This window comes from Kryptolebias marmoratus, linkage group LG15 (assembly GCF_001649575.2).
Source record: "Kryptolebias marmoratus isolate JLee-2015 linkage group LG15, ASM164957v2, whole genome shotgun sequence".
Classification (NCBI taxonomy): domain Eukaryota; kingdom Metazoa; phylum Chordata; class Actinopteri; order Cyprinodontiformes; family Rivulidae; genus Kryptolebias; species Kryptolebias marmoratus.
Window position 1 is genome coordinate 10,934,260 of NC_051444.1, and position 24,549 is coordinate 10,958,808.

The window sequence follows — 24,549 nt, forward strand, 5'->3', positions numbered from 1 at the left end:
AATGTGCTTGTTACCCTGTTTAGAATATTGTTGGCCATTGTTGAAAGTTATGCAGAGATAATGTCACATTTTATCTAATGTGCCCTAACTTAATCATTGCAAAAAAAAAGAAAACTATCAAAACACTTAGACCTCTCCAGCAACCAGTTTATATAACATGTAACCAACAATAGAGCAGCCAGCTGATCAAGTGAGGATGCACAAAATGTGGTGGGTTAGGAGATGAAATCTGGGCAACAGAGTCTTTAACCTGGCACGGCTCAAAGCTATTTCGCATAGAACAATTATACCATCACTTTAGCTACTTGCCAACATTTGTCCTTTAGATGACAAAATGGATATTTTACAGCTGCAATTACATACACAGCATGAAGTCAAAGACTTTTTGTAGTTTATTTTACACTTCAACCTGGTTCCATAGCAACATCTCTGACTCAGTAATCCAACTGGATGGGCTAACATCTTTTCAACCAGAAAGAGAAAAAGAAGCTTCACTACTTAATCTGAGTGGCAGTACTGGTGGAAAGACATTACAGACCAATTAACCACACAGGTTACGTAAAACAGGAAGTCCAACTGCTACACTCATCCCAAGTGTTCTCTGATCTTAAGTAGATACTGCTTCAAACCTTAAATAAAAGACAAATACAGTTGCTTATTACTCATTAAAAGTGAACTCATGGCAAATCATTTTATATGGTACTAGCTTTAGCAATTCATGACATTACATTTTATCAAGATATAAATACCAGTTGCTCTACAGTCCAATTGGCATCAAACTGGCATGTTTTTTCCTTCCCTCTGGCTCTTTTTGATGACGTCAGTGACCTCCTCTGCAAACATAATATCTAACGCAAAACAACATAAAATGGAGCTCTGCATGGTACCGTAATATACTCCCTTTAGACCCTTACATTTTCACCTACTTTTAATTGTGCGATTATATTTCCTGTCTAGCAACTTTAGGAAACAGCAGGGCTGACATTTGATTATCACTTTAATGTCTAAACTGAAAGCAAGGATACAGTAGGCCCTCAATAAAAAATAAAAATGAAGTTTATTCAGAGTGGAGGATGTCTCCAGCTGTGATAAAAGCTGCAAATTTGTGTTTATATTTTGAAAAATTATGTTGCCAACATGGGTTCATTTTACAGAGGAAACTATTAACAAAAACAGAGTGTGTGCTACAATCCATTCAGAAAGGCCTCAAGCTTTAGTTTTCCTATTTATTACTGCTAACACAGAGAATTAAACATCAAGTCAATGCCTGTGTGCCCAACTGAGTTTGAAATAGCAAAAAAAACAAAAAAAGGAAAAGATGAAGATGACAACATAAAGGGATCATTGGACTGAATTATTGTTATATGACTCAAGTATGGTTTTATTTTTATTTATTTTATTTTTTTTGTGGCACACAAGAAAGTGTTAAAACATTATACTATGCTAGCTTTTAAAAAAAATCCAATCAAACTTTAATCTTTTCATTTATTAGAATATAATAATTATATATTGCACACTCATAGAGATAGCTAAAATAAAATAGAGGATGCAGCAGTTGCAGTCAAAAAATCAACATGGTTTCACAAAAATATCTAAAGTAGAAGAAGTAGACCCTAATGTGTGCACATTCTGCACATTTAATGAATAACTATTCCTTCACTGTTATCTAAAAAAAAGATTTGTGGCTTGCACAACTTTTTCTTGACAAAAAGGGTTAAGGTTGATACATGAAACATTTAAATGTAATGTAAATGTAATTGTCGGTTATGTATTTAGCCATGTTTTGTTATGCAAATAATTAAAAACATTGTAAGGCATTATACAACAGATAAGGTTAAGTACATTTATTTTATTTATTTTTGTGCAACTTTTTAAGCTTAAAATGGGTATTTGATTCTGCAACACTTTGTATTTCTATCACAAAGCCGACATAGATTTTGCTCGTGGTTGAACAGCTTATATTTGGTAGCATGTGACATTTTCACAGATTGATGCAGACAGGTCTGCAGGTGGCAAGAATGCCAACAAAATGGGCTAAGGTGATGCAAAGTTCTATCTTTACAAGTGTTGTCAGTCAGAGAAGACACCTCTACATGAAGCTACAATATGTCTGAGTGTGCACTTGTGATGGAAAGCATTACATGAAGACAGATAGGATAAAACGGCTTAAATCTCCCCTCATGTTCCTCCCCTCAGCGTCCCTCTCGGTTTCTACAAATTTTGCATTTTACCGTCTTGCTTTCTTCTGTTATACTTTCTCTTCGGCTTTTCTCTTCCTCCCCGGTTTCTGTAAAACTCAGTATGGTTAATGAAAAGCCCTGCAGCTCATAAATCAACATGTCACCATCTCCCACCCCTCCCCTCTGTCTGTCTGACTCCCTCTCGCATGTTCTCCTGCCACCTCTATTTTCGTAACAATTCCTCTACACCACTGTTTCATTTCATTCTCATCCCCTCTCTTTTTTTTCTTGCAGAGGTCAAGTAAATCTGAGTAAATGTGGTCAAGTGCTGTATTAAGTGGCATTTTTAGCGAGATTCAGATTGGTAAGCCTTTTCTTTGACAGTGCCAGGATGAAACCTTGGCCAGTGGCATGAGGAATTGTAATGAGCTGGTTCATGTGCTAAAGGAGGTTTTAGCCTCAAGCTGACTGAAACTGTCAAACAAATGGTTTGTTTTCAGAATATTCAGCTGCAGTAATGGGAATTAGATCCATTATTGTTAGCCTCGAAGCGCCAAGCTAATTGCTAGCCTAAGTAGGACTTTTTTTTGATTTGTCTTCGATTCTACCGATTCTTCATAAAAAATAAAAAATTATATATAATAATAAAAATGCTTATATTGTAGGCTACATTACTTCTAGTAATGTAGACCTTCTAGTAATGTAGACCTGGACCTAAAATAATAATTTATTCACATAAAGCCATATGTTTAAAGTTTCTATCTGAAGTAAGAAACAGTATATAAGTGGTTCAATTTTACAGTTTTTCCCTACATAATTGATCAAATTTGGATAAAAAAATTAGCAGTCATATTTAGGTTTATCTCTATGACCTCTTATATTTGAAGGTGGCGCATGTGGTCGTGTAAACTGTCTCACAACTGAGAAAAAAAAACCTTTGAGCACAATAATCATTTCAGCTTGAGTCCATATTATCATCTGTGCCACATTTAAATTCAGTCTGTATTCAAAAAAGGTCTGTTTATATGGATTGACTGATGTATATAAGAACGGATAAAAACGTCCCAAAACATAATGAATGTATGTGTCTGTGGATAGTGAGCTGTGGATTGGTTCTTGTCATGAGTTTCTTCAAAAATCTGTGTGACAGAATATATTGACAGCATTTAAACTTATTTATGTCTTTTAACCATCTTGTTGTCACTGTCTTTTTCTTTGAGGGATTTCCCCCACTTTCACTCTGTTTTAATACCTATCCTACTGGGAACATTTCCAGCTTTTACAATGACATTAAGCCTCTCTAAAAGTTAGGGAGAACTCTGCTAATGCAATCTAACCACAGACAACCTCAGCCAAGGCTCTGGGTCTTAGACTGATAATACACTCTAACCACATACTGGCTTAACCGTGCCTTCAGGCATACTGCTAAGAGACATTGTGAATAGAAACAGTTTTAGACATTGTCTATAGCACTGCGTCAAGACTGGGAATTTTCATGAAGTGCTGCTCTCTGACGTTTAAGTGAGCAAAGAAACCAGTGCACACAGCTCAAAAGTATATACAAGCTACGATAAACATCTGTAAATCTAATCTAATCTAATCATGCTTATACCTCTTCCCAATACCGTCAGGTGCAACTCATTTGGTCTCATTGCAGCTAACACTGGTGTTCAGTTGTACAACAAAACATACAGAGGCCTGTCATTTTTCTGACCTATTTCTGGTTACAAAAACAAAACTGTACTATACACCCTTTCTGTGGGATTGCTTAGTGTTTTGCTCTATAGCTTTTACTTACAGCTTGTTGTAACAAATGAAAGTGTATAAAAGTGAAGGTTAGCCATCAAATACAACTGTAATTCAGGGAGGCAGATTCTTGAAAAAGAGTTAGTGGAGGCTGAATTCATCCTATTGTGCCTCTGCTTCTCATGCATTCTTTCAGCTGCGGATAGCTGCTACAGAAGCAGAACCATCAACACTAATAGGGAACATGGTTAATAACCCCCTGAAGAGATCGTATTGCGTATTACGCAAATGTTTAATAAATCTAAAAGGTAGGGTAAAACCTTGATGGTACAATTTAGCAAGATAGTGAGTGAGCCAGGGATTCATAGACATTTACCTTCTCCCTTCATGCAATTACAGGTGTGCATGGCTGAATCAAAATTTGGCAGAACATTAATGTACTTGGGAAGAAAGGGCTTTACCATTTGGAGCTTTGGAACTTAAAAATGTACAGTACCTGCTAAATCTGCTTGAGGTTCTTCAAGCCTCATGAAAAGCACTGCTTGAGTGAAACACAGGGAAGTAATGAAGTGGCTAGCACAAAATAAAAGTTTTTACAAACCAAGTCAAGGTTGGAGTTACATGTTTGGCTTTATCTGGTTTCATTATTGTTTGTTAGGTCCAATATGTAGTGTTGAAAACGGCCAACGATAAAATATTAAAAGAACTTTCACTACAACCAATAGCTTTATCCATTTTGTTTCATTTATATGAGCTGTTTCACACTATGCTGTTTAAAATATTGTTTTGTATAGAAGATAAATTTGTTGAAGCCTACAGTATTTGTGTAAGAGTAAATATCATAGTAAATTGCAAGTTGACAGCTGTTGATGATATAGTCCAGTACATACAGTGTTTTCCTATGGATATGTGGATTAATATGTTGTATATTATATATTCTTTTCACCAGGAGGAAGTCTGTCAGCACCCCTACCCTTGCCTCTCTCTCAGAGAGAGAGAGAGAGAGAGAGAGAGAGAGAGAGAGAGAGAATACCTTCAGATAGTCTCCATCTTGCAAAGAGAAGCTCTCAGCTTTCAGCCTGATTCCTTTGCCCTTTTCAGTGGTGATGCGGTAGATGCACTCATGGTTGTTATCGTAGTTGGAGGGAAAATTTGGAGAGAGGAGAACGCCTTCTGGTCCTCGTGCAGTAGCTCCACACTCAGCTACAGGCAGAAAAGGAAAATGGAAAAGGAATAATGCAGGTCAAAATGGCAGCATTTTTTTTTTCTATAATTATCTCCCAGTATCTATGAATCTTACTCAAACATGAAGAAAAAAATATTTATTGTAAAGTGCAAACTTAGTATAACCTCAAAACTTTCTTAACTTCAGTAGGCATGATAAGAATGATATGGATATCAGTTACAATAACAATAGACTTTAAAATAATAAACCATAAAATGTAGATTTAAAGAACTCATCTGAAATATTCCCAATTACAAAAGAAACGGTTCAAAAAGCAGCAAAACAAACTCAAAGCAACCAATTAAACGTAAACTACAAAGGATAAGAAACAAGGTCAAATACAAGAAAAAAAAGAATAGAGCGGAATGGGATTAATTTGTTAGAAAAGGCTGTCATAAAAATTATACAGTATTATCTGGCAGGTGCAGTGGCTATCAAAGTTAAGGAATTTAAATGAGTGGTACTCTGTGCAAAAATAGTTTTGTCATATGTAAATGAGGAGAGGAGGAAGAAAGGAAAGCTGAACAGGTTCTTAGCTCCCTCCAAGCAGGACCAACAATTCTTGGATGGGAAAAAAAAAAAAGTGAAAAGAGAAATAATGAGACACATGAGAGAAGGTGGTGTAAAAATGTTTTAAAAAGATTCCATTTTTATCACATCTAAACTAAATTAGAACATCAAACAACATATTTTGTCTGTGTTTTGTAGATATTAAAACAGGATATGGAAGACATAATAAACTGAATGGTACTACAGCATCTATGTTTTAAAGAGAAATCAATACTAAAGAGTGGGAATGAAAGAATTAAATGTTTGAGAAAAGGGATAAAGAAATAATAAAAAAGGGAACTGGAATGGCAGACAAACTGAGTCAGAATACGCTTGAAAATGAATGAAAAGAAACTAGAAAAAATAAAAGGGATCTAACAAAAGATGGAGATTTAACACTTTCCAAAAAGCAGCTAATACACTAATTATCTGTACAAAAACTGTCCAAATGCAGAACAAAAGGAGAAAGATAAAAAGATGGAGAACTTGAGAGAAGGATGTTTAGATGGAAGGAAAGGGAGAGAAAGATGAAGCCAGCACTTGTTACCAGCTGCTGTTGCTCAGCTCCCCCTCAGTCAGTCAGGCCTGATCTCGTGACAGATAATGCTATCATTGCGTTTTCAGTCTGCTCTCTCTGGGGCTTGAAAATTACCAGCAGCCACCAGCCAGACTCTCATAAATTACCAGCAGCATCCTAAGAAACACTGATAGGCATCAAATTCCAGCAAATTACAACCTGCTAACAGAAAAATCTGCACAAATAAAACCAACAGTCAACCAGTCACATAACGGTAAATTACCACTGCTTTCGCAATAAAATACTGGTGAAATACATCCTGGGAAACTGCTGATTTTTTACCTCGAAGTTTATTCATGCAGTAAAGACGTTTATTTGAAACTTTTACTTTACATTCTAATATCAGAAGATAAAACAAATAAAGTATTTACTAGTAGTATAGTTAACTCTAAAGAAGATTGGACCAAATCAGAAAGAAAAAAAAAGATTTTTGTTCTGGGGCCTACTTTACAATATTCATAAATAAAATGAAAGTGTGTCTCATCACTAAGGAGTCTTACCTATACATCGTGGTAGGATGTTGCTCCAAACTCGCCTGCCACCTCCAAGACAAGTGATCTTACTGTCTCCCTCAAGTCTGTAGCCTTGGAAACAGGAGAAAGCCAGAGAGTCTCCAACTCCAAAACTGAATCCCATCCTCCTGCTGAATGCCGGTACACCAGGATCCTCACATGGCTCCAAGTCGTATTCTGTACATTCAAGAGAGACAAATTACGCTGCTGAGGGAATAATACCTTTAGCATCACTTTTACTGTAGTACAAAGAGCTGTTGACTGATGTTCAAAATATCTGATTCAAACATTTAGGTACTTCTTGTCTAGTGTTCATACCTGAGAAAGTAATATTAAATCCTTCGTAACTCATGGAAAAATCTGATATAAATCGTAGCTGCACGCTGAAGTTCCCGTAAAGACCAGCTTTAACACTAGGGGGAAGCACTGAGCCAGTGAGTCGAGCCACTGGAACCTGGAAGTTGCTGTCTTCAATGATGGACAGGTAGTCATGGTTCTCCTCCAGATGGAACGTGTGGAAAACCAGATGTACTCCTGGGTGTATGGATGGAAGATTGTATGGCGAGATGATGAATGGATAGATAAATGGATAAATGAATAAATTAAAGGGCAGAAATTTAGACCAAAATCCACAAACTGCAACAGGTGTATATACAAGCAAAGCTGAAACACAAATGCCGAAGTAAAATATACTGAGCTGTGGACATAGCAAAGACTTTATACGTGTGCATTTAACATTCACTTTTCCACAGTTAGCAGTAACATGTTAAATAGCATATTTTAAATTGACTTTAAACAGAACAGTTCCTTGACAAGCTCCTTGATGACTGCCTTTGCGCCATTATCAATACCACCTTCAATCTTTTCCATAATACTAGTATTTTCATTTTGTCCCATGTGTTAGTCTCCTTACCTTTTCCATGAGACACCTCTATAGTCCAGGTGCAGTTAAGAGAGTTTGGGTAGAAATCAGGAAAGCCAGGAGAAAGAATTGTTCCAGTTTTACCAAAAACATAGCCTCCACAAAGAGCTGAAGAAAGAGCAAAAAGTGAGAGACAAAAAAAGATTAAAGCAGAATAGGAGAAGTTTCTTTTTTAGTGACCAACACACCTTGTGCTCTGAACTTAAGACTATATATACTATCACTATATAAGATTTTTTTTTGATAACTACATAAATTCAATGCTGTAAAATCAAACATGTTTTACAAATTAATGGCTAAGTTGCCTGCAAATAGACCTCTTATATAACAATAAAGCAAATACCATCATACACAATCTAACCTTTTCATTTCCTAAACATAAGGAAGAAATGTGTGAATTGCATGCTATTATTACATATTCAAAATTATGCTAATGGGATATATATTAGTATGCTAGCAATTTGTGTAAAAAAATATGTTAGACAAGAGCATGCCTGAAATGATTAAAGGCAGATTTTAGTAAACTTCCTTGTTTCATAAATGAATTAAAGAACTGCAGCTGTACAGAAAGAGGGAAAAAAGCAGGGAGATTTAGACGAATGCAGTAAACTAGTGATTGTTTTATGAAACACCAAGACCCACCTTTACATTCACCTGTTCCTATTGGAAAGCAACTTTCAGCATACGTTTTCAAATGTCCTTATTTATTATGTACCCACAGTGCTAATTTAGCCCTAAAATTTGTGAACAGAGTGATCTTTGTCATATCCGAATGCATATGTATTTGAGTGAATTTTACTTTCAGAGCACAAACTTTGGAGATATGCATACTTAAATAGATCACACAAGCATGTTTACATTATTTTGGCCAACTCAATCTGTATCCAACTACCCCATTATTTACATTTATAAGAAAACTTGTCTTTTATGGCTATGAGTTGCAGCATGAACAGGTGATGTGCAGCACCAACAAGTCGGCAAAATGTTTGACATGAAATTCTCTACTCATCTAGATTTAACAGATTTGCATCCCAGAGGGAGGCATTATCAGATTATATAAAATAAGGATTGTTAATTTTAACCAGCTGCAATCTGAATCTAAGACCATCTGGAATCTCTAAGTTAAGGGGACCATGAAAAACCTGCTGGACTAAAGGTTTATGCAGTCCTATGCAAACATTGCTCTGGCTCTGTATTATAAAACAAACAAGTTATAAAATGTAAATGTACTTAAACAATGAATCTGTAGGAGAGTTGTGTGAAAGTAAAAAAGAAAATTCTAAAAGTTATTTTTGATTACATCATTTTAGATCTGAGTTAGAGATTGCTTGTTATTACCTGAACAGTTCATGCATATATGCCAAGATCTGCAGCACCAAGAAACAAGCTGCTGGTTTTGGCAGTTTCTGATTATCAACAGGTCTGCTAGGCTCAAAGCTCTGATCTAATTTGCGCTGCTCCTGGTAGACTGCTCTGGTCATTAATAAAACGAGCTGGTTGTGCCTGTTTTTGTAGATCAGCACAGTTTTGGAATTTTACAGCAGAACTGTTCACTCCCCACAGGTGCTCTTTATGATATCCTTCTGCTGCTGCAACAATGCAAATTCCAGCACTAAGGGACAAATATAGAGGATTATTTGATTCTTGTCTCGTAAGTCTGCCCCCTGGAGGCTGAAACTGATCTGAAAATGGCAAAATGGAAAATTCCATAGAAATGTTGTAGTAAGAAAAATAAATCTTTTAAAGCAAGAAAGAGAGTCCTGTTTTCCATTTGTTCACTCTTGTTTCCTTTGTTGGTGTCTCATTTCCGTTCAGTGCTCTTTAAATCAATTTAGTTTTTCTTTTATTATTATTTTAGTTAGTGCTTAAAGGTGTTTAAATTGCAAAATAGGCTTTTTGTTTTACCAGCCATGAAACAAACAGATCCTAAACTATTAACTAAATCATGGACAAGATGATCTGTGTTAATGACCCTGCCGCTCGCTTGAAGATGTATATATCTATAACATATACAAGTCCCATTTAACTCCTGCAAAAGCTCAGCAACAATTTATTTACTGAACAGCTTTTAAAAAGAATATTGTTCATCGTTTGTTTTCCCATCAAAACAGATGCAGCAACTTCTTACTTCAGAAAAAGTGTTCATCTTCTGTCATTTATGTAAACCATTACAGCAAATGTTTTATTTCTTTAAGGAAATAAAGTGATGACTATCTCTTTACAGTGTAACTTTGCTGTCTCTCTCCACCCATGTTTCCCACCCTCTTACTCCATATTATATTTTACCATATCTGAGGAGGCCTGCTGAATCCTGTTCTCTGTCTACTCGAGTTTGACAATCAGTAAGTTTTTTCTTTTTTTTCTATCAAGTCTCAGGAAAAAAAAAAAGAAAAAAAAAACTGGGACAATGTCTGACTAAATGACCCTTGTTGAGAGTGGCTGAAGTGTGTCTGTGTGTGGATATTTTATCCACAGTGCTCTATATAGCACTTCAGTTGTATGAATGATCGTTGTGAGAGAAAGCAGATTGTTAATGAGTGAGAGGACGAAACTGTGAGTTGGACCACAATACATGAAAAAGAGTAAAAGGCTTTTTAAACAAACTTGAGATTCAGTAGCAGACCTAATCTTGAAAAGAAAGGCAACTAATGATATGTCTTGCTTTTCAGAAAAAGGATAGGTACTTAGTTTAGAGATACTATCAGCTACATTCTTCTTTTTTCTTTGAAATGTTTTGTGCCTTTAATTAACTCCCTTTTCGAGAAAATCATGGTATATAATATATATATATATATATATATATATATATATTTATTCAAAGGGAAGGTTGTGACTTTAGTCCTTTTTAACAAGTTATCTTGACACCAACTAGGAACCTTTAAAATGTCATAGCGCACTTTCAGTATTCTCCCTGACACACATACAAAGACAAAAGGAGAACAGCCACAGTTCCAGATTATTTATTTGGCAATTTAGCTGACCTTTAGCAATAAGACAAGCAGTTTGGATCTAGCAGATTTTGTAGCCTCATTGAAAGAGGATGGTGTCCGTATGCCTATTTAGTGTTTAGTGGTTGTTGGGTTTTTTTCTACAGATACAATATTGCCTAAGTAATGAATTTTGCTTTTGAGACATTTTCTTTAGTGTGCATGTATAACTTGTATGTTTAATTCTCTTTTAAATAGATTCTTAAGCTTGGGTTTTTCTTTGATTCCAAGTTGAAAACATTAAAATCTTATCAAATTTGCCTATTCTTTCTTTAGACTTGAAAGATCAGGTTTTTAATTAAATAACTCATTAACATTCAGGGATTTAATTTTTGACTTATAATCTTGATCTTATGATCTTCCCCATAAGCAAACTATGACATATTACAGTTTTAGTCAAGGTGTACACATCATTTTAGAAAAGTGTCATTTGGAAATGTTGCATCTCATCATGTGACATCTGTCTGGTGGCTAAAAATTGAAAATGTCAGAGTGGTTGTTTGTCACAGCAGATAGTGTGAGACAGAATGCCTCAGTATGAACCCGCTCCTAAGTTGAGACATCCTGACTTTTATTTTCAGATTGGATTTTGTTCCAACTGGCAGATCAAATCAGACATGGCGTATTTATCTTCTCTAATAGCATGAAACTGTGAGAAAACTCTGAATGGGAAGGCCAGAGAGTGGCCACTGAACATCTGTTTCCGTGGTGCATGTGGAGTTTTTGTAATTTCACTGAGACTGAATGTCCAACTTGAGGTATTGCTGAAGTCTGTACCTGGGGAATAGAAACTGATTGCACAATCAACACTACAGCTGCCGGGTACAAATAATGAAAAAATTTAGAAGACAAGCAGCAGCCTTGGAATCAAGGTTATTAATGTCATAGGACAACCTTCACCAACTTCTTCTTCTGATGTCCTCTAAGCCAGATTTTTTTTTCTTTCTTTTGATTCCTTCCTTTGATTTCAGAATTTAAACTGAGGAAGTTTTTAAGTTTGGAACTATCCTGGAGAGTTAGTACAGAGTGGAATTTGACCATGAAACTCCCAAGCAGCAGGTGTGTCGGTCAAAATGTATAACTGACAATTGATCGTGTATGACTTAGATGTCTGGCAGTTTTATTCATGAAGTGTGCTAAAAATTGATTATGTTGACCTTGATGATGAATTTTGCTTTGCATTGAAACGTGTTTAATGTATTAAAACATACAGTGAACTATTTATTACTAACTATGACTTGTCTTTTTGTTTCCTAATTTACACAAAAACAGTTTCAGGTCAAAAGGTGACTATGGCGAAGCTGAGTCAGAGAGGAATGTGACCGTGACGATGCTGAGGTATTCGTCACTCCTTGTCAGTTTTACTATAAATAACTATCACCACAAGCAACTGAGCTGGAACAATTTGTGGGCAGTTTTCTTATATTTATTTCAATTAGATTTTGTTAAAGAAAATTAAAATATTAAAGAAGCGTTTTTAGATTGTTTTAAGGTTTCATTATGTTTATATATCTCCAAATTTTTACAGCATGTAGACATTTGCAGAATTTGTACAAACTCTTCACATCTATATGGGGCTTCGTGAAGGTGCTCTACAGGAAAACTTTATGTTCACTGCTGACTCAAGCTTTTACAGAAATGCAAAGGTCATAGGTCATGTATGTTTACATGCTTGACAGTCTGCTGAATGCTAACTTCCACACTCCTCACTGCATGGGCAAGGAGCTCCTGAACAATTAGTAGGTGCATTTGAGAAAAACAGAACTTAATATTTAATCACTGTGAAATATTTTTTGCATTTTGACATTTCAAAAAGGCTATATTGACTTGTGAAATATGTAACTCAAATAGTCTGAATAAACAGATTAGATTAAAAAACAAAACACTAAAAAGCCAGAACAATAGGTTGTGATAAGCATTAGCTTTAGAATTACCAGTAGGAAGTTAAAAACATTATCCTTTGAGATTTAAGTATCAAAAGGCACAGAGTTTGTTCAAAAAGTCATACCTAAATTATTTAATCTGCCAAACATAAGATTAAGGAAGCTCAAGTATTGCAAGTGCAAATAAACCTCTCATGTATTTTATTTTTTTTAAATAAGAAGAGTCACTGTGAACAAAAATACTTCATGCTTTGAAAAACAAGATGACCACCTTGACCTGCTGTTTTGTTTTGTTTTGCTTAAAAGGGTCTTACAACATTTCTGACTTTACCTTTTCTTGATTACCACATTTTCAACAGTGTGCTGTGTTAAGAGATTATAAATCTATTCATGACATGTTTTTCAGCAAAGTGAGTGTGGTGGGCTGAGATGAAAAAAAAAAGAATCTAACCATCACAACTCGGAAGAGCGTGATTCCACTGATGATTCGTCTCACAAACAATTGGCTCTTGATCACTAAGTGTATATCCAGAGTCACATGTAAATGAGGCATGAGAGCCAATGGAAAAGCTTCCGCCATGGCGACGACCATTTACTGGGATACCAGGATCGAGACAAGAGTCCGACTCCATTTTCACACCTGAAAATCGCACACAAGCACAAACAGAACAGAGTCAAGGGGGCAAGGGTATAAATGATTGTGGAAAACATTTTTATCAGTCAGTAAATCAGTCCTACTTTCATATCTGATGCTGAAGCCTGCTGCAGAACGACTGTTGTCTGTGGTGAACAACAAGAACAGGAAGTTGGATGTGGAAATCAGGAAATGAGGTGCCTGAGTGCCATGGTATTCGCCAATCAATGGGGAGGAGGCTGAGGGCCCATCCCTGATCTCCAGTGTATCATAGTTGACCTCTGTCTGGAACCTGACAACACAAAGAAAATAAGGAAAAATGCTCATTAACTTGGCATACCCACTGAACAATATCATGTAGGAAGGAAAATGTAACTAACGCAGAAGATCAGATACTGAGTAGAGACAGAGGGATGACTTCCAGCACATTTAGCTAACTTAAATCAAAGAATTTACTGATTCATATTTAATCTGTAAATGTAAATAAAAAAAAAACATTTAAATAAACTCACAAGTGTATTGTTCAAACAAACTTATTGTTCCCGTCATCAGTTTATTTATTGACTCCACAACAATATCAGTAATTGACTTGTTGATGAAAAATTTCCTACTGTTGTGCTTGAGAATTAAAATAGACTTGTAGGACTCATAACTTTGCTGGTTATCAATTTAGCTATCAAATGTAAAATGATTTACAAAAAGAGGCTTCTCATATAAGCAATCAACTCCACAGTGGTAAAGAAAATCAAGACATTGAAACCACTGAACCATCTGAAGAACAATATCTGACTGGCTAAATGAAAAATGAATTAGCCTTTGCATCAGACAAGTGCATGCAGTGCAATTCCTTTACAAATGAAATGCCTCCAAGATGATGAAGATAACTTGGCTTTTACATCACGCCCCAAAAAGACAAATTTCAGCTACAGTGGTTTCAGGCTGGAGCAATTTTTCTGTGGCTTGTTTCCAGAAAAAAAGAAGATATGTAAGAAGCAAACATTAATCATACACTGCAGTAATTCACTGACTTCATTTATATCTCTTATGTTACGTCTGAAGACTACCTACCTTAAAGATTAAATAACTCAGTTATGTACTTCTTAGGCATACCAAATAAACATCATAAACCATTGAAAGTGAAATTGTACAAATCACGCTAAACTTTTGGGCAAACAAGTACGACAACTAAGTTTTCTATGAATGTAAAATGAAATAACTTACTTGTCAAAGTGAATTTTTACAGCATGATCCGTATGTGCCTCGATGACCCACTGGCAGCTCAGAGAATCCTTATAAAATGAAGGCCAACCAGGAGATAGAACAACACCAGTAGAAGCTGTGAGATGGCCTCCACAGGGAGCTGCAGGGAGACGAAGACAAACATATGCAAACAACCACAACCAATAATAAAATTAATCATTTTTGTCTTGTCGCTGCAACACGGCATGAGCACGAGGCTTGCATTCCATTAACTTTGCAGATTCATCATCTGCTCAATTTATTTTAGCACTCTAATCCGCTCTGAATTTCTTCGGCTCACACAAAAAAAAAAACATTCACCATCAGAAATTATACTGAGCCAATCTTGTGCTACAGTAAACAAATCTGAGCTCCGCCTGTTTGAAAAAGCCTTACGCAATTATATTATGTTAATTTATAGGGGAAATCAAGTATATTTATGTGTCAAATGATGCCAAAAAACATAACCCGAGATCTGTGCAAACTCATAAAACCGCGAGCAGTAAAATTTACATGCGCTGACACTAATTTATAAATCAGAACACCTCATTTATGACTCATTAAAAAAAAGAAAGAAAGAAGTTGAGTTAAATTTTAGGTTTGCCTTCTCTATTTTTTTTATTTTTTAATCTTTCTGTCACATACACTAAAGCCATATCAGGAGAAAAGAGACCTCACTTTTATGATCTGTTTTTTTTTTTTTTCTGAATTACTGTACACAAATTTTATCACTTCTTCTCATCTCAAGTAGTGTATTCTTGCCAGTTGTGATTGCTCTTGTAAATCCAGACTTTCAGTAGGCCTGTAACTTCTTTACACCCTCTGAATTTCTAAGCAGCAGTACATTGAGACAAGAGCCACAATAAAATTATTCTATAAATAAAACCTAATTATCTTTCCCCATCCAATAGGAAGGATCATTTTTCTCCCCATACTTCATACTTGATAAGGTGACGAACTTCTCCAATTTGAATGTCTCCAGCATCCAATTTATTAACGACAGGCAACATTTGATAATGTCATTTAAGTGATACAATCAAGATGCAAGCAGGGGAAGAATATGAAAATACCACACAAGCCAGTGGATGCCAGTCGCTTTCAAAAACTGTTCAAATAACTGTGCTTTCAGATTTTGTTTCATTATTAGCCTATTTGCAGAAAACTATCATTTAATATTACTACTGAGGGGGAAAAAAACGTGTGCACACATTCAGAATAGGTCTGGAAAAGCTAATAAACTAAAAGGAAATAAAAAAAAAAAAAAAGTTGTATTTTTAGCTAAAGTTTCCAAAAGCACATCAGTTGGACAGTAAGAGCAAAAGCCCAAATGCTTTGTCTTCATATAGTTTTGCAAGTAGAGCATTTTTAATGATTGTTAATTGTTTTTTCACCTTCACATCGAGGCACAGCTGCAGACCAAACTACGTTTCCATCCTGAATGATACAAGTGATTTGATCTGACCCCTGAAAACCAACAACAACAATATATTATTTCAAGAATAATAATTTGAGTTCTGCGTAAACAAATATGGAGAAAATACATTTGAACGTGTAAGACATTTAATTCTCACCTGTGTCCTGATAAATCCTTGATCGCAGCGAAAAGCCACTGAGCTTCCAAGTTGAAACTGGTCACCATACCTTTGACCATTGACAGGAACACCTGGGTCATGGCATTCATTCTGTCCAAATGCTGAGGAAGGACAAAACAAGACAAGTTTATTGAACCAGGAGTCAATATTCTGATCTGAGAGAAAATGACACAAACAGCTGACACACTGTAGCTATAGTATATAAACTGGTTTAAAGTACATAACGTATTGAATTTCAACAAAAGTTCCCTGGTTTTAAATTCATTTCAATGAGTGCAAATTAGTTTTTCTGAAAGAGAAAAAAAAATGAAATCATTGCTCCATCACTGTCAGTGAATGTGACATCTCCACTGATATGGAAATATGGGAATGAAATTATTTTTACGTGGTTTCTACCCTATCATGTTTGGCTTATATTATCCTCATTTCAGAGATTAACCTGATCCTACCCTGAGCACATACCCAGTGATTTGACATGTCTCAGGTTGATTAGCTACTGATGGAGAGGAAATGAGAAAAGAGAGGGAAAAAAATACAAGAATAGGGAAGAAAAAGAGAGGGAGAGAGGAAAGAGACAGCATGCAAGTGTACAAAACTACATGTTTTATATACTGCTGATGCATACAAACACATGACACATATGAATTAAAACAGTTTACAAATGACAGCATGCAACAAATTAAATTATATATTTAACTCCTGAGGGCAAAAAAAAGGGAAAAATGAAAGAAAAAAACAAAAGTAAAAGATTATCTAAACTGACATAAAGTTCCTGGAAATATTTGAACATTTTTAGGAAAAGTTAGAACGAGACAAGCTTTTTTACGAACATAAAGGTGAACACGGGTGAATCTGAATAAAAAAGGGAAATCAGTGAAATGGCTCAAAGAGAAAAGAAAAAAAAAAGATGACATAATAGGGTCAAACACATGGAAACAGAACTAAAAAGATAATCTCAATATGACAGCAAACTGCTGAATGTGACATCTTTATATTTTAGACCAAAATAATAACTTTGCAAAAACGATTACATGCTCACAGATCAACAGCCTTAAAATAGATTATTATAACTAGTCAATTGACCAAACTTAAAAAAAAAGATGCTGAAAGCTGTATTTGTGAACAATTACTTGTGAGAAATAAGACATATTACAGCCAATAAACACTCAACAATATTATATATATATATATATATATATATATATATATATATATATATATATATATATATATATATATATATATATATATATATATATATTCTTTTGGAAGTAGCAATGTTACTTTAATTTAAAAAATGTATTAAATCTAGGATCAACCTTAGTTGCCATTTAAACATTTTTTTTCAGATGACATGCACATACTACAAAGTAAGAATTTAGCTTTAACATGAAGACAGTTTAGAAAAGTTTTTGTATACTGTGACTCATATTTGGCTGCAAAATGAACTGTTTCAAACAGCTTTGCGTATCAAGGTCATATTTAACCAGAACCATCAATTCAAATAGATATAAATGTACCCAAAGCAACATCTGTTGATATTTATACACACAGTAAAATGTTAATAGCCTTAGTTCTCTTAGGTTTACCCAGTAGTGGAAAAAATTGGTCCCATATAGTTTTATTCCTCATATATGTCATGTTTTAAACCATGCTTTATTTTATTCAATTTGTATCTATATGTATATTTTATTTTCATTGATGTCTTTTTTTTATTATATTGGGACTTTTATATGATTGTTTTTTATTTGTATTTTTGCCTCCATCTTGACATGAACTTCCTGCAAGAAAAGATTAATTATCTCAAAAGAAAAAAAAAAGATATTTAAACAGCATGTTTTTAAAAAACACATGAATATGTTTCTTTGTATATGAATGGGTTCTACAGGTTCTACAACTAACAAAAATCATTAGCTAACTTTTTTTTTTTTTGCAGGGGAGCATTAAAGCTGTCTTTGCATTTGTAAAAATAATGGTGCCCCTCATTTTTGTTAGGATTATTTTTTAAGAAAAGTGACAAAAAATGCATTAGGGTTCAGTTAGAACTTCTTTTTTTATCAAATATGCTGAGGCACAAAGAACATTCAGTTCTTTCATTTGTCAAACGTCACCACTAAAGGAAGAGCCAGAGACAAGGTCATTTGGGAGGCAGTGTGTGAAATGGTGCAAAGCCGCATAGTAATCACAGAAAATGAATCAAAATCAGTCATGCAGAACTAGCTCAGCTTATTGCAGGTAAATACACAGGCTGCAGTGGCCAGGTTTAAACACTGACTCAGTCAGACAGGCTTAACTAGGTAAAGCTTGAGTAAGACACGCAAACACATGATGAGCTGAGCAAAGCTAATCAAAATGATGGCAAGGTAATGTCAGCAGTTAGTCATCTAACTAATATTATATTCTATCATTAAGATTTAGGAAGCAAAGTAAATATAATTTTTCAGAGCCAATTATTCTTTGATTATTCTGTGATTAATATGTCTATTTAAACACGTAAAAATATGCTCGCTCTCAGACTTCAGCACCAGAATCCCTACAGCAGATCGGAGGGTTTAATTTATCCTAATACTACCAGCCTAAAAAGGAGGCAAAACTATACCTTACTGCTTTTAATACCTTTTATTAATGATAAGAAGTAGATGATATGAGAAAAAAAATATTTTTTTTTCCAAGTCCTAATTTCTACTTTTTTGCCACAATTTCAATACAAGGTTAAATCATAATTTTATATATAAAGTCATATTTTGCATGCTTTAAATGTTATTATAAAAACACAAAGCATTGGACATTGGTTTCTTCAACTGGTCATGGCGGAATTTTCCTAGACAATTTAATCACTGTTCATTTGCTGCAAGAATGTGAAGTTCAAACAGATGAAGTACCATTGCAGTGTAAAGAAATGCTGCAAAACTAGTTTAGAATATGGTTTTGAAGCAAACTGAGGGACATTTCAAACTATTTAAATAGTCATCTGAGATTGTGGCACAATCATAATTGTATCATTTTAGATAAATAATAAATAATAATCCTTCATAGGTGATGCACAGTTTACTGATTGTACGATGGCAGTGGGACTCATCAGTAGTAAGAATAAATACTCTTAAAGAGCAGAGGTGGGATAGTTAGTGAACTGGTGTGGGGACAACAATCTCTCCCTTAATGATAATTAAACTAAAGAAGATTGTGGGACTTCAGAAATTATATTCTATGCTGCTAGAAAATTACCACTGGCCATTAAAAGAGCCTCATGCAACAACTTTTGGTCCCCATAGAGTCACTCCTGACAAAGCATTTTTTAACAGTAAAGTCAGGATATTATTGAGGATCACCTACTACGCAAACACATTATACTAAATGCAGAAAACAGTCCTTAAACTCACATTAGATTTTATTATGATGGTCAATAATGAAAAAAAATATCTCGTTCTGTTTAAAAATACACATTAATATTTGTACTTGTGCACAGACACACAAAGGTAAGCTAATAGATATACATACTCGTATAGCTGATATTGAAACCTTTCCCAGTATTAGAATGATCAGACTGAAACTCCAGTCTCATAATGTGTCCATTGGAGGCAATCTGTGATGGGACATCTTTTCCTGAGAACGTCCCAAATGTCGTTGGTTCAGACAGCCCTAAAATGAAACACAGTTTAGAGCAGAATGTTAGACAGATAGTTTAAGCTAAGGCCTGCTGGTGTAAAGTAAGAAACCTTTATTACCCTACACAACAAAGTTTGTCAAGTATTTTGATGTTCTCCTTTTAGGAAGTAAAAGAGGAGCCAAAACTTAATGCACAAGGTTGTCATTTATCATACCAAAAACAACAACGACAATAATAAAATGAAAGTCAATTTGATGTGGAGATGTAAAAAAATGGTTAAAAAGTTAATTAATTTTCTTTTTAAAAATTATAACAACTAAAAAACATAGTTGATATTATGTGTAAAGTTATAGTTTTATTCTGCCTGGTAATACTTTCTTACTCTAAGATATATTTGAAACAAAACATCAGATGAAGTGTAATTACGGCATGTGCACAGGAGCACAGACCCCTTATTACTGGGGGGATGCTACAAAGTATTCTTTCCACAAATGTCGCACTTAAGTGAAACTCGGAGATAGTTATACCAGGTTACATTGTCCAAGCTAATAATGCTATTACACCTGAATGTGTTCTGAACTATGCCTTCCTGGACAATTCTATCACCACGGGAAGAAGCATTATATTGTTCAATGCACCATCATCCCCTTGGGGGTATGTGATTGCAATGACTTCAAGGCATCACTCTACAGCCATTAAAGAACTCACTGTGTACCAGATGAATGACCCTAAAACTCCCCACCAGTTTGCACAGCTGTAACCATGCATCACCTCAGTTCTTTATGACACATTTGTGTCACAGCATCAAACCATTTACTCAGACAAATTGTGATACAGTTTTGTTTGGCAGAATGCACTCTGCTCTTGAGGATGCTCCCCGATAATCCAACAGATTCAGAGGGGATCGCAATAAAACAGCAACAATATGCACAGAGCAGAACCCAGCAAGCCCAAATCAGTTCAGATGTGGAGTGTACATAAAGCATGACGAAAGAGCTTTCATTTACAAATACAAATGCTCACACGGCACTAAAACAAGTAGAAGATGATTGATGGTGATGAGATCAATTGCTACTGCCACTAATTCACCTTGTACCAGGTAGATAAACCATGAGCAGCACCATGATGAATGCACACAAGAGACAGACAGTGAGTGCTTACAGAAACCAACTTCTCATCGTGATTAAATGTGACTGAAAAGTTATTAATGCAGAGAACTTCACTTCACAGTCACAAACATTATATTGCTTGCTGCTTTTGTTAGTCTACACGAAGACTATTAGAGTGGTGTTGCAATAGCAGCTGTAGCCCTTATCATGCATTACCTCTCAAGGTAGGAGGGCCTGACCTGTCTGTCACATGATTAGTGATCAATAAAACTGCATTTTACTGTCTTCACTTAAGTCAATTTAAGGGTTACTTTTAACTCACTTCATTACACCCATTTTAGGCTTCTTTTTAATTTGACTTTGCCACTGTTAAAAAGGAAGAAAAAAAAAGATTTTCAACTTTACTGTATTTTTTTAATTGACTAAGTTAATTCCTATTAAAATTTATAAAACATTTTTAAGATGCAAATAATTGATGAAGAACTCAAATTTAGGCTTCATCATTTTTTTTTATAATTTAAAACACTATTATAAATGTTTTCATCATGAAGTTTAAAGCAGGGTGGTATCTTTGAAAGCTGACTTGCAGTCGAGAGAGTCAAGAAATGCAGCCTATACAGCACCGTTCCTGATGGCAGAGTTGTAAAAGAATTTTGAAACTAAAGATTTGTGACTGGTTTTAATTTCTTCTGTCTTAATCAAAATAAAACTTCCAGGGGTTTTTGTTTTAGATAACAATGTATGAGCAAACAACAATAATTCCAGATTACTACTTAGGTTTTTACCTGCAAATTCATAGAGCAAACCCTTTTTATAAAAAGGATCAGTCTGTAAACACATGCAAGGTTGTTTTAGTGTGTTCTTTTTGGTTTAGAACTAAAAAAAAAATAACATTCTTAAAAGATAAAATTTGCTTATAAGGTTAAAGTTGTAGAAATTGTATTCATGTTTCTACTTTTTTTCTGCTTAAAATTAGTGTTATTGATCATGTTCTACAATCAAGACATGATACTCTAATAAACCTGTTGATGTTTTTAATCACAGTTTCAGAGAAGATGTAAGAAATAAAAATAAAACCAACAATATAACATTGTTAGTTAATTCAATATATATTGAGTGACCATCCTTATCAAATCAGGCATGTAGACATTTGCATAAAAGAATTAAATGTTATAGAATTTGTAATAGTTGAGGATTATATAACTTCTTGTTTCTTACCAAAAATGAGGCACTTAAACTTAATTAAGCCATACGTTTTCTGAAATCTAAAGTGCACATCTCTTTGTTCTCCAGTAAACCAAAAGGCTCTTTACTCAATCGTTATTGCACTGATTGTCAGGGACATGAAGAGGAAATCAGTGTGACATCAGATGAAAGGAGGATAGGATTTTGTGTTGTTTTATCTAAAAGGAAAAATCCAGAGAAGCCTTTTGAAGCAGTCTGTTATTGTGTCTTCGCTTGTTAAAAAAAACATAATACCACATCTTTTTGTCTAGGCTGCCAATTTGTACAGTACATCATTTAAAAACAGATCCCTGATGGTAATTAGTTTTGTAGACTGGTTTTAAACCTGCTAATGACAAGCTGAAAAGAGCTGTGCATTTTTCCAGTAATGGGATAGGAAACTTTTATTTGAAAGTTGTTTATAAAAAAATGTTCGAAAGTGCAGAATAAGATAAAGTTATGATTGCCAATGTCATGTGAAACCCTGGGTGGATAAAAATTGGCATTTGATTCAAGTATAAGCACAGACTGTGAGCAGCTGCATGGGGCAGCAGCAGTGTAATGCAGAGTCATATTTGAAAATTATTCCCAAGGACAGAAAATTTAAAATTGCAAATAAGTCCTGAGTGCATGTTATCAGTGGTAAACAAACAGCAATCAATAGCTTATCAATACTTTATCAAATAATTCACGTAATTAATGTTTTCACCCTGAAATCAAGACTGTATAATAAGTACTGTGATAATGCTGAGTTTATTTAACCAAGTTATCTTGTCTATCTGTCTGTGGTGCTGTGTTTAATTTCAAATGAATGCCTAAATTTATTCAGTGTTATTCCAAAAAGCTGAGTTAAAACACTAATTAGACACCATCTAATGGGTGTTTGTAGAATAAGTCATTGCAATTTATTAAATGTGGCATCGGGTCATTATCCAAGAAATTCACTTAAGTCATACTATTCTTTAATATTCAATCATTAAATGTATTCTGGGTTTTGCTTCTTTCATCTGTTTACTTCCCCCTTTTTTCCATGCAGGGTTGCGGGGGAGCTGGTGTCTATCTCCAGCAGTCGCTGTGCGATAGGCGGGGGACACCCTGGACGAGTCGCAAGTCCATCACAAGGACACATAAAGACAAACAACCATTCACGCTGTTACTCTCACCTAGTGAGGATTTAGAGTTACCAATTAACCTAACAAGCATGTATTTGGCCTGTGGGAGGAAACCGGAGTACTAAAAGAAAACCCTCACATGCACCGGGATAACATGCAAACTCCACAGAGAAAGGCCCCAGGCAGGAGGCGAACTGGGGACCTTCACACTGTGAATCTGTTCAAATCAATATTAATGAAAAAATGGAACAGAAATACAGTTTTTTGTTTTTTTACATGGAATCAAAACAGATGAAAAAGATGAAAGATAAAACAAAATTATCCAGTATATCGACCAGTAATTCCTTAACTAAAATTTTCTTAAAAGGCAACTGATATTTCACCAATAAAACATCTAACCCGATCGTGAAGCTTTAATTTATAATTACAAAAAAATAAATAATACAGCAAGAATCAAATAAAAGCCGTTATTAGGATGTCCTTACCTTCATCTTTGACCACCAGCCAATCAAACTGTGGCTCAAGGTCAAAGTCAGAGAAGAAGAGATGTATGCGGCTTCCTGGTTCCGAGATAATCAACCACACACAGTTCAGGTTGTTACCATACTCCTCCGGGTAGTTTGGGGACAAAACAGTCCCTGATGGAGCCGTGAAGTTGAAAAAACAAGAAACTACAAAAAAGAAGAAATAACAACAAAAGAATGACAACATTTACAGGTAGCTAGGCAGGAAATGCAATCAGGTGGCAAAAGATGAAAATAAAATAAAAATTGAAACAATAACATGACATTTAAATTTCAAAAGCAAATAGAAAAACAGTTTTCACAAACATATAAAAGTGTGTGTACTCACAGACACAACTGGGTTTGTTTCCTGACCACTGGTTGTTGTGCTGGCACGTAATGGTTTTTTCTCCCACAAGTTCAAAAGCTGACTGGCAAAAGAAGGTCAACACGTCACCGTGTTGAAAGCGATCGCCGCTACGGCGGCCAAACGCTGGCACCCCGGGATCGCCGCAGCCTCCCCTGTCGATTTCTGTAACAGAAAGACACAGTCATGTCTGCATGCTGTGATAATTCATGTCAGGATGTGACATGGTGGCATGCAGATAAAGGGTCACCTGCTTCTCTTTGTAAAAATGTGGATAAATGAAACAACAAGCATGATTTTGATAGTTATGAAGCTGGAAATAAAATTATGGAAACTCAGTCGCTTAAGTTAGTCCTTTAAATTCAAAAGAAACTTTTGTGAAAAACTTTAGAACAATAATCAAATCAATCAAATTTTATTTGTATAGCACATTTCAGCAGCAAGGCATTTCAAGGTGCTTTACATAATTAAAAAACAAAATAAAAACAGCATGTGACAATGAATAAACAGTAAGAAAGAGAGGACAAATAGTCACTGAAGGAGTTTGTCTAGATCTGACATTTAACAGCATTTTTTTACAG

The 24,549-nt window shown here is 35.0% G+C and overlaps 1 protein-coding gene across 1 annotated transcript in view; it reads right to left on the reverse strand.

The window, feature by feature from the left end:
- Positions 1-24,549, reverse strand: part of LOC108237370 (CUB and sushi domain-containing protein 1) — a 390,396-nt gene that overhangs the window by 103,857 nt on the left and 261,990 nt on the right. The window contains exons 13-24 of the mRNA XM_017418738.3: positions 23,951-24,133; positions 23,584-23,769; positions 19,545-19,685; positions 16,026-16,147; positions 15,846-15,918; positions 14,437-14,575; positions 13,320-13,507; positions 13,033-13,221; positions 7,703-7,819; positions 7,108-7,323; positions 6,778-6,966; positions 4,960-5,129 (exon numbers count right to left, since the gene is read on the reverse strand). Coding sequence (XP_017274227.1) covers positions 4,960-5,129; positions 6,778-6,966; positions 7,108-7,323; positions 7,703-7,819; positions 13,033-13,221; positions 13,320-13,507; positions 14,437-14,575; positions 15,846-15,918; positions 16,026-16,147; positions 19,545-19,685; positions 23,584-23,769; positions 23,951-24,133 — 1,913 coding nt within the window. The remainder of the gene's footprint in view (positions 1-4,959; positions 5,130-6,777; positions 6,967-7,107; positions 7,324-7,702; positions 7,820-13,032; positions 13,222-13,319; positions 13,508-14,436; positions 14,576-15,845; positions 15,919-16,025; positions 16,148-19,544; positions 19,686-23,583; positions 23,770-23,950; positions 24,134-24,549) is intronic.